The sequence below is a fragment of the Meles meles genome, chromosome 19, assembly GCF_922984935.1.
Source record: "Meles meles chromosome 19, mMelMel3.1 paternal haplotype, whole genome shotgun sequence".
Lineage (NCBI taxonomy): Eukaryota > Metazoa > Chordata > Mammalia > Carnivora > Mustelidae > Meles > Meles meles.
This window is the reverse complement of record NC_060084.1, coordinates 91,685-102,255: the sequence shown is the minus strand read 5'-3', so window position 1 is coordinate 102,255 and position 10,571 is coordinate 91,685. Positions and strand designations below refer to the sequence as shown.

At 60.0% G+C, this 10,571-nt stretch overlaps 1 protein-coding gene across 1 annotated transcript; it reads right to left on the bottom strand.

Annotated features, from left to right (window-relative positions):
• Positions 1 to 866: 866 nt before the first annotated feature.
• Positions 867 to 8,988, bottom strand: DBNDD1 (dysbindin domain containing 1). The gene is made up of 4 exons (XM_045987188.1): positions 8,812 to 8,988; positions 3,587 to 3,733; positions 3,093 to 3,233; positions 867 to 2,334 (listed from the first exon to the last, which is right to left on the bottom strand). Exons 1-4 carry the CDS (start codon positions 8,840 to 8,842, stop codon positions 2,177 to 2,179), a joined length of 477 nt encoding a protein of 158 aa, XP_045843144.1. The 5' UTR covers positions 8,843 to 8,988; the 3' UTR covers positions 867 to 2,176.
• Positions 8,989 to 10,571: the final 1,583 nt, after the last annotated feature.

Sequence of the window (10,571 nt, the reverse complement as noted above, 5' to 3'; positions counted from 1 at the left end):
AGTTTTGTTGTTTGTAAAACATGCCACTATTGAATTTCTTACATCTCCAGAGCCCATTCTGTAATGAAGCGTCCAGTAAACTCTGCCTTCCTTACCTGAGCTGCTGGGGCACCTGCCGGGGTCCTGTTTGGGGGCTCTCTCTGATGGAGGGGAGGGTGCTCAGTGCTGTCCAGAGCCTGGGGACCTGTTCATTTTGGGGCTTGGTGCAGCCCCTCTCTGGGGTTGAGGGCCTGCTCTCAGCCCACCTGGGTGCTTCCCAGCCCCAACCCCTGCTGTCTCCTGCCTTGGATGCCCTCGTGCTCTCTCCTGAGTCTCCTCAGGTCTTCCCTTCACCCGTTTGGGCCACCAGGGCTCACACGATGCAGGCCCAGGGATGGACACCTGGCCTGGAGTCTTCCATGAGGGAGCCTTAGGCTTTCCTCTGGAGAGCCCAGTGGGAGGAACAGCCTGGCATGGGACCCAGGGCCTGTTCTCTGGGCCCCTTGTTTCACGTGTAACCCAAAGGATTGGGGTTTTGGCCTCACTCTTGGCCTTCTCCTCACAGGCCTTATCTCCAGGCTCCTGGTCTGGAGCTTCCTGGAACCCTGCGTGGGCAGGGAAGACTTGCCGGAGTGCACCTTGGGCCTTTCCAGGCCTGGGCCTGGGGTAGGGGGTGAGGGGCAGGATCTTCACTTCCTAAAGCCTAGAAATCCAGGGCGCTTGTCCCTGAGACACGGCCCAAATAAGCAGCACAGGGGAGCCCCCAGTGGCTTTAGCTGGAGGAGACCAGAGCAGAAGTTCTGCTCCTTGAGCAGCCAACCCCGCCCCCACCCCCCAGAACTCACTCCTGAGCTCTGGGGTCACCTGGAAAAGAGAAGAGGCTGTGCTTGGGCCTTAGGAAGAGGTGAGATTTTAATCAGATCTTTTGTAAATCAGCTCTGTGGAAGGAAGCCGCAGCAGGAAGGCTGGGGGCTGGGGAGCACGATCCTGGAGGGGGGCATGCAGCTGCCCTTACGGGACTCGATTTCAAGTGGTCTTATGGGCGATGCCTGGAGGGGGCATGCAGCTGCCCTTATGGGACTCGATTTTCAGTGGACTTACGGGTGATGCCTGGTAAAAGTCCTTTGAGTTGGTGCTCATGGTGTAGAGGGTGCAGGCAAAGTCCCTCGGCATTTCTGAGGCCTGTTTTCTCAGCGGGCAACTTGCCTTTACTGTGCCAAGCGGGCCTAGGGCACGCCCAGGGCCACAACAGAACAGGTTTCCCTTTCCTAGAAATGTGTGAGTGGGGAATGGGCCTGGGCAGTTTGGCCTGGGTACCAAAAGCCAACTCACACATTTATTTGAAAACTTCTTGGACTTGCTGTCAGACCAGAGCCTCTCCAGTCCCTTAGGTCATAGAGAGTGGCAATTGGAGCAGCTGAGCCTGGTGCCCTTTAAGTTGGGGGCTGTGCTGGGGTTCCCGCATGTTCCAAGCCCCCCTCGGGCTGTGCTACTCCAGGCCAGGACGCTAGGCAGGGGCACAGATCTAGGGCTGTGCATGCCTCTGTGTGCGTTTTTGATAGGCTGTGGGGATGTATCCCTGCCAAGGGCAGACCCCGCATGCCTGCTCCCCCGACCCACAGTCTGAGGTGGTCGTGCCACGTTGGGTGTTCGGAGCTGAGGATAGTGGGCCCGAACTAAGACAGGAACTAAGACGAGCAGGGTCTTAGGGTCTGGGGAGGAGGCCCCGGTGCCAACGATGCGCCCTGGGTGGCAAGAAGAGGATGGGATTGAAAGGAAGGTGGTGGTGGTCGGGACGGACTCCCCTACCCACATTCTTGGCTGGATAGCAGAGTGTCCCATGGGCCAGAGCACGGTGAGCCCATTCCCAGACCGGAACCCTGAGACCCTGGGGGTTTTGCAGAGAAGCTCTCTCTGGCGTAGGTCCCCCTCACCCCGCTCCCACTCGGGAATCTTCTGGCAGATGAGAGCACCAGTCCTGTGGACAGAAGTTTCCAAGAGGCCTAGGCCACTCCCCCCTCCTCAGGTCCATTGTCCCTGATCCAGGGACTGGAAGGGAGTGGGACGTAAGGCCACTGGGCTGTGCTTGTGCTGAAGCACCCCAAGAGCCTGGCCCAGAGCCACATGGGGTGGGCGGAGTGTCCGAGGGGTCAGAACTGTCCAGATGGGCACTGCCTTGGCCCCAGGGCCAGCGGGCCTAGTCCTCCTTGGGCCTCTCCACGGTAAGAAATGTGTCCGCAATCGCTGGCCGGCGCTCCGGGTCACCAAGTGGCTGCTTCTCTCGGTTCTGCTCGGCCCTGGTTCGTGTCCAGGAGGGGGAGCGCAGACAGCCGGCCCTGGGCAGCGGGTGCAGGCCTGATGGGAACACGGGGGTCAGGTCGCTCCTGCAGCGACGGGGCTGGGCTTGTATGCGCCTGGCCACACGCTGGGATCCCCTGAGTGCTCAGAAAACACAGGTGCCAGGCCACCAACAGCGTGGACTTGTGGGTCTGGGTGCAGCCTGGGCAAAGACTTTTTTGATGCTCAAGGAGGGTCCCTGTGCAGCCGAGACCCCGCCCTGGGTGTGAGCCTGGCCCTAGCAGCCAGCTGCCCCATTGCCCTCCCAGGGTGCAGGCTCTCTAGTGGGATCTGAGCACCCCCCAACCCCCGAACAGAGTGTGAGAAGGGAGAGAAGGTCGCAGGGTCCCCATACCCACTGGTGGTCTTGCCATTTCTGGGGCCCTTGAGGTCTGGGACGAAGGGCAACATTTCCTTGGGAACCAAAGGGGAAACTAAGGCCTGAGCTGTGGGGCCAGAAGTGATGAAGGCCACCCCACTTTGCTTTGTCTGACTCGTGATCAAATCCACACGTAATGAATTTTGCTTTTGACGGGACTATGATTTGGGCCTTTTGGCATTTGGAAAGGAAAATTGAGGAAAGCAGGAGGAAAATTCCTTCAAGTTTGGCAAATAGATGTGTAAAATGCAAAAATACTGAATTGGTGCAGTGGCAAGCACCAATTCTGACACAGGTGTGAAAATTACTTCCAAAACCGGGTTGTGGAGAGCCGTGTTCGTGGGCTCGCGCCCCGGGACTGCCCCACATCGCTCACCACGCCCCAGCCCCAGCCCACCTGCTGGCGACTCCCCAGCCAGGCTTTCGTCGTCTGAGTCAGCAAAGACCTCGGCCAGCTCCTGGTCGGACATGTCAGTCAGCTCGGTGAGGTCGAGGAGGTCAAAGTGCACCTCCAGGGAGGAGACGCTGCTCAGGGGCTCTGCAGGGCAGGGGAAGGGGGCGCTCGTCACAGGCAGTCTGTCCACCCAGAGACCAGTGCTCTCCCCCCACTGCCGACGGGGCCTGGGGAAGAACCAGAGCTCTGGGTGAAGCCCCACAGTTCGGGCTAAGATGGGGCAGACCCAGATGCCCGTCGGCTCTCCACACTCTAGACTGCATTGCAGATAGTGTAGCCAAGGCCCACAGGGCCGGAGCTGTAAGAGCTCAGCCGCAGCAGCCCCCTCCCTGCCCACACAGCCGGGGGGTGTCTGCATAGGATGTGGCCCCTGACGCCCATTTCCCAGGGGCTCATGGTCCCTGCGGAGCATACGCTGGGCAGGTCGCTGTACTTACGCCTCCTCTCTGTGACCTGCAGGAGCCCCGGGGCTGCTATTGGGATGCCCACCTCCTCCTCAGCTGTGGGCGAGTGGCAGCTGTCCCCTGCCCCATGGGCCAGGGTGCCCAGGGCTGCCTCTGGTGCCTCCACGTCCCCAACTATTTCTGCAACAGAGACAGACCGTGTTACCTGGGAGGACAGGCTGGAGGGGAAGACGCGAGTCCTCAGCTCTCTGAACTCTCCTTGGAGGCTCTGGGCAGTGACCAGGGTTGCCTGGGGGTAGTCTGGGGCTGGGATCCCAGACAAGGGCCACTGGGTGGAATGAGCAAGAGGGTGTCTGACACTGTACTCTGTCTCTACTTTTAGTGGTCACTTTGGCATTTCCTTGCCTTTTGGGTCTCTTTGATCCAGAATGGACCCTGCTTGCCTCTCTGACCTCTGTGGATGGACTTCTTGTAAAAACCCACGTTCTGTTTGAATGCACAATTTCATAGTAAAAGAGACTGGAGAATATTCCTCTAGATTTTTTCTTTTTCTTTTTTTAAAGATTTTATTTATTTATTTGACAGACAGAGATCACAAGTAGGCAGAGAGGCAGGCAGAGAGAGAGGAGGAAGCAGGCTCCCCGCTGAGCAGAGAGCCCGATGCGGGACTCGATCCCAGTACCTCAAGATCATAACCCAAGCCAAAGGCAGAGGCTTAACCCACTGAGCCACCCAGGCGCCCCTCCTCTAGGTTTCTTCTATGTAATTTTTTGGGAAAGATTTAATTGCTCATTTTTAAAATATTTGATGATTTTTTTTTTGTTTTGTTTTTAGTTGACGGGAGTAGGCCCTGTGGGCAGTCTGCTTGGAAGAGACTGCGCTCAGGGATGGACGCCTGCCCCCTAGAAGTGCCAGCCCCACCGTTCTGTTGGTTGGGCCACCCCTTGACCTCTTAGCTCACATCCCTCCATCCATATTTCCTACCAGTTCCTCCAGAATGTTCCAGAGCCCAACCCCATCTCCCCCTCCTGCTGCCTCACCTTATCGCTCCCCGAACTGAGCCAGAGAACCTGTCAGGCACGCCCCCCGAGGCAGCTAGATCCGTGGCTCCCCCACGTCCCCATTGTGGCCCCATAAAGAGTGAACCAGGGTCCATGGCAGTCTTGTCTACGGGAGCCCAACTGGACCCCCAGTCCGACAGCTGCTGGCCAGGGGTGGGCCTTGGGAAAGCTCAGCAGTGCAGTCCGCAGCCAGGAGCCCAGGTCCTTTGTCGAGAGGGTCTCCAGCTCAGTAGGAAGATAAGCCATTGTTCAGAGCCACAGAGGTGGCTGGGCATCGGCTGCCTCCTGTAGGAGGGCACCACCCTCCGGAGGAAGATGGGGCTGGGAACCCGCCCATGCTATCCCCATCACAGGGGTTTGGGCTGGCCAGGCTGGACGGGGCTCATGGGATCTGGTTTCCACTTCTCTGATGCATTTGGAACGGTGACGTCTCAGTATCATGGGAGGGTAGAGTTACACCCACCAGTGTCCTGGCCCGCCCAGCCCAGCAAGGACACCTTGACACCCAGAGGGCACGAGAGAGGTCAGACTCTGCTCCGAGCGGGGGTAAGCAGGGGCCCCTGCCTTGAACCTCTGACCAGCCATCTCTGTCGAGAGTCCTTGAGGAGCCTTTACCCTGTGGGAACCTGCTTTGTTTCCTTGAGTGGGGGAGTGCAGCACCTGGGCTCTCTGAGCGTGTATGACGGGCTCACACCACGCTGGCCTGTGCTGTCCTGGTTCTGAGACGCTCCAAGCCCATGGGCCGTGGTGACAGGGGAGGCAGGGGGAAAGGGCAGGGGAAGTCCTCAGGACTCTGCTGCTCTGCGTGTGCTGGCAGAAGCTGCTGAAGGGTTCTGAGCTGAGGAGGACATCTACCTCCATCTTTGTGAGCTGCAGGCTAGGTGGGAAGGATGATGTCTACAGGTGTTGAGACAGGGTGAGGGGCAGGCACCACTGTGGATGGCGGGCTTCAGGGCTTCGGGGGTGGGGCTCACCTGCCGAACCAACTGTAAGAAGCACATGTTGACAATGTCAACATCCCTGAACCAGCCGAGCATCTGTGGTCCATGGCATCATGGGTGATGGATAAACCATGGCCCGTCCACACAAGGGGTGTTACTCAGCCGTAAAAAAGAAAAGAAAGCACAGACACAGGCCACAACACGGCTGAATCTTGGAAACATCATGGTAAGTGCAAGAAGCCGGTTACAAAAGGCCGTATGTTACGATAACATGAAATGTCCAGGACAGCGAAAGCACAGAGCAGAGGAGTCGATTAGAAGAGACACAGACAGTAGGTAGACGGCAGTCTCAGGAGATGGGCTGTGTGTGGGACGGGGGCGATGACTCGGCTATAGGGTGCTTTCCGGTTGATGAAAGTGTCCTCACAGGTGATGGTGGCCGCACAGTTTGGGACACACACTAAAGGTGCTGGACTGTGTGCAAGAGTGAACTCTGGGACAAAAATCCTCAGTGGAAACAAAGGTTGATTTGGATGGAATTGAAGGGCAAACCCAGGAGGACCTGAGACATCAACTCACTTTTCTTGTGCACCTACTATGAGCCAGGCACCAGGTTCAGAGGCTGGGAACGGGTGAACGAAGTGTGCCGTCTAGGACCGGGGCTTGGTCCTGACACGGTAGGTACACCATGAGTGTCGGATGGACAAGGCCATGGTTTCCAAGTGCCTGTGCAAAGATGAGACCCCAGCTCCTCCCGGGGTATGAAGCAGGAGTGATCACAGAGGCAGGCAAGGGTGGGGGAACGTGGGGCCAGGGTGTGGGGTAGCAACACCGAGGTTCTCTGCTCAGTACAGCCCCTATAAAGCCCCTGCCGGGACCACTAATGCCCTGACCAGTGCGGGCTGCGAAGCAGCGCCTCGTGGGGACCGCAGCTGGGTTACCATGTTCAGCCCCAGCACCCATGGCTCATGTGAGAGGGTATGACAGGGTTACCTTGCACTAGGCCGCTGACCTATTTTCCAGCACATTTGTGTGAGAACTTGGCCCAAATCTTACGTTCCCTGCGGTGTGCCCTGGGCCTTGCCCTAAGCATCGAGGAGGTTCTCCGCAGAACAGATGAACAAATTAATGACGTGAATAAATGATTAGCATATAAATGATTAGCAAGATGGCAGTGGGGAGGCAGAGAGGGTCACAGACACGGTACCTGTCCCCCATTTCCCTCGCCCCTTGTCCATGGACGCCCGGGATGCTGGGTGGGCCCTGCCGAGGTGCAGCCTCCTGAGTGGGGGGCCATGGCCTTGCTTTCCTTGTGGCTGTCCGGACAGACGTGGAGTTGGATGGGTCTACGACCTTGGTTTACCACAGGCCCCCAGATGGGGTCCTCCCTTCTCATCTGCATGTCTGCACACATTGATATTAAGAAATTATTGGTACTTCGTTTAGGTGCAAAATGGGATTTTCATTATGTCCTATGAAAACCTTATCTTTTGGAGATATTTCAGAAATACTTAGAGATGCGATAATACGTTGAGCCTAGCTACAAACCACTACTGAAGGGAGGCGGGGGCTGGTCTGGTTGAGCAGGCTGGCAGGTGACACATGGTGACACATTTGTGTGTTCTACATACTCCGAAACAAAGTTGTCACAAGTCAGTGACCTGAGAGAATGCCCGTCACAGCCGTCCATCCAAGATCTTGTGAGCTCCCCTGGCATGGGGATTGCCAGGCCACTGCGTAGGCAGGAAATGGCTACACAGAGTATGAGGCCTCTCGTGTGCCCCGTCTCCCCCCTCCCCACCCCAGGGCCCCACCCCACCCCCACTCCTGGACGGAGTAGGCCCCTGTGAATACAGATGCGTGCGTGGGAGTCAGAAACTGGAGGATCACGAAGCCCCTCATCCCTAACCCTCTTCCCTAACTGCCTTCCCTAACCCTTCCCTCCCTATCTCACTCAGAGCTCCCACAGGCTGCGGGGAAAGTGAGTCTGTCCCCACCAACAGAAATGGATACGGAAACTGAGGGCCGGGCTGATTTGCTCAGCTCTGTGCTCCCCAGCCTTTGCCCTCCAAACCTTTCCCATCACATCCCCGCATAGCTGCCATTGGGAAATCCTGGGGTCCTGGGACTGTCAATGGCAAGAAAAAGCTGGATCCCTTAAGTGACAAAACAAAGAAAACCCACACCCGCCAGCTCGGGTGTGTCTGGTGGTGTTTGCCGGGTGGTGACAAGGGCCCTCAGCTGTCTGGACTGCACCTGCCCCCCTCACTGCAGACAGCAGTGGGTGGACCCATTGCTCGAGGACACCCCCCTGGGGGCCATCCCTTTGGGCTCCAGATGAGGTCGCCAATGTGGCTGGGGTCCCTCCGCAGGTCCCTGTGTGGTCAAGAGAGGCTCCCCGGGATGGGACCTCCAGGAAACCCATGATGCATCCGGGGCCTGGCCAGGCCGGTGGACGCGCTGATGGCGCCGGAACGCGCTTCCGGGAAGGGACTCTTGAGGTGGGGGTTCCTAGAGTTTTCCTGCCGTTACCAGCTGCTGCCCTGCCAGAGCCAGACTCCAAAGAGGAGACCCAGGGAGAATCTCAGGCGCCAGAAGCACCGAGAGCCAGCAGGGCGAGGCCCCTCTCCGTGCACACCTGCGCTCCCAGCTGTGGGCGCCCCTCGGCCTGGCCCCGGCCGACAGCCCCTGCGAGCGTGGGGCAGGCTCCCCCGCAGGCCGTGCGGGGTGCAACGCCCCCCTTTCCCCAGGCCCGGCCCCGGCGCGGTGCCCTGCACGGTCCCGGCGGCGGCGGCGGCGGCGTCCCTGCCCCAGCCCCAGGCGGAGAGCTGCCGCGGCGAACAAAGCAGATGAGCGGCGCCGGAGGGCAGCGTCCACTCGCAGGCCTCGCGGAGCTGGACCCCAAACTGCGGCCCGGACCCCCCACCCGGGACCCCGGCTGCTGTGGGGTTCGGCACGAAACTCCGGACCCACCGCGCAGGGGCGCGCCCGGGGCTGTCGGGACGGGGAGCGCAGAGGACAAGGGGGCGGGGACGCGATGTGTGCGCCCCCAGCCTAAAGCGGGGGCCGTTCCCGGAGGTACCCCGGCCCGGCTCCCCTCGCGGCTCGCCAGGCTTCCCCCGGCTCCGGCCAGGCTCAGCTCGGAGCTGGCGGTGCACCGTGTGCGGCCCCCGGGAGCGGCCGGTGAGTGGGCCGGGGGCTGGCGGCGGGGGAAGGCGCAGCTCGGGGACTCCTGGGGACTTGGGGCGGCACTCACCTCCCGGGCCGGCGCCCTCCGGGGGCTCCATGCGGCCGGCGGGGTCTGGGAGGGGCGCGGGCGGCGGCGGCGTCACCCAGCCCGGGCGCCCCTGCAGCTGCGGCGGCGACTCGGCCCCAGCTCCCGGCGCAGCGCATCGGGGCAGCAGCCGGGGGGCCGCGGCGGCAGGGAGGAGCCCGCGGGGCGGGGCGCGCAGCTGCTCCGGGGCCCGGGTTCCCCCCAGCATCCTCCCCCCCCCGCCGAGCCCCGCAGCACAGGTGCGGCCCCGCCCCGCCCCGCGCGCGCCCCCTGCCGGCCCCGGCCCCGCGGACCACCTCTCCCGCCGACCTCCGGGGCTGCGCACCCCCCCGGCATCCCCCGCCCGGCCCTGGCGCCCTCCGCGCCCCCAGCGCGCTCACTCCTCCCGCAGCCGCGGCAGCTTCTGTCCATTCGTTCACCCAGATTTGGGGCGGTAGCTACGTGCAGGGGCCTCCCGGGCGGGAGGGGAGGCGGCGCCCCAACACCCTTGTCCCCTAAGCAGAGTGGCAGATCGTGACGAGTACCGCACGGACGCTGCGGGGGCGGGGCGGGAGTTCAGTGAGGGGGCGGGAGGGGGCCGTGGCTGGAAGATGCGAGCGGGCAGGGAGCGCGCCCTGGGAGGGAAGGCAAGGGTCTGGGCGCGCTGAGAACGACACACGAGCCCCTGGAATGGGACCCGGTGCAGAGCTCTTTGCGCACAGGATCTCAGTCATTCCCCCAGAGATGCTGAGAAGCCCGTGTCCTGGTTTTCCAGGTGAAGAAATTGGGTACGGAGAGGTTAGGCGAGCTAGGCTGCACGGCCAGGCCCTGGAATCCGAGCCCAAAGGCAGCACTTGTCTCAAACCAGACCAAACCAAAGAAAATCAGGGAGCAAGAGTTTGTTGCCGGCTGGGAGTGAAAGAGGCCCTCCGAGGAGGGAGGTGGGTATGAACTTGGCGTTTGCATGAAGGCAGCCTCTCAGAGGCAGGCATCCGTACAGCCTCACCCAACCAAGGTCCTCAGTGCCCACCCCAGTCCAGTCGCATAGAACCCACAGCCTTTGAGACTGTCAGGCGGATAGTCCCCCTCACCCCTTTTCTTTTCTTTCTTTTTTTTTTTTAGCTTGCAAAACAAGTGAAAGCCACAGTCTGTGGTTTTCTAAATGATTTCATGCCCTGCTAGCATGAAAGAACTAGCCCTTGTCATGAGCCACGGCCTCCCTGCGACCCCAAAAGCTGCAGAGAATGGCCTCTCAAGGGAGAACCTGGGTTACAGGGTGGGTGGTGGGGACATGAGCAAGCCAAGGAGTGCCCTGGGGAGTTGGGACAGTAGGTGGGCAGTGACTGTTCAGAGTCAGCTGGGGGTGGCAGACTGTAGTTCTCCAATAGGTCAGATCTGTATTTCTGTTCTTTCTTTCTTTTTTTTTTTTTTTTTAAAGATTTTATTTATTTGACAGACAGAGATCACAAGTAGGCAGAGAGGCAGGCAGAGAGAGGGGGAAACAGGTTCCCTGCTGAGCAGAGAGCCCGATGCGGGGCTCGATCCCAGGACCCCAAGATCATGACCTGAGCTGAAGGCAGAGGCTTTAACCCACTGAGTCACCCAGGTGCCCCCATATCCGTATTTCTTTTTTTTTTTTTAAGATTTTATTTATTTGACAGACAGAGATCACAAGTAGGCAGAGAGGCAGGCAGAGAGTGGGGGAAGCAGTTTCCCTGCTGAGCAGAGAGCCCAAGCCCTGGGATCGTGACCTGAGCCTAAGG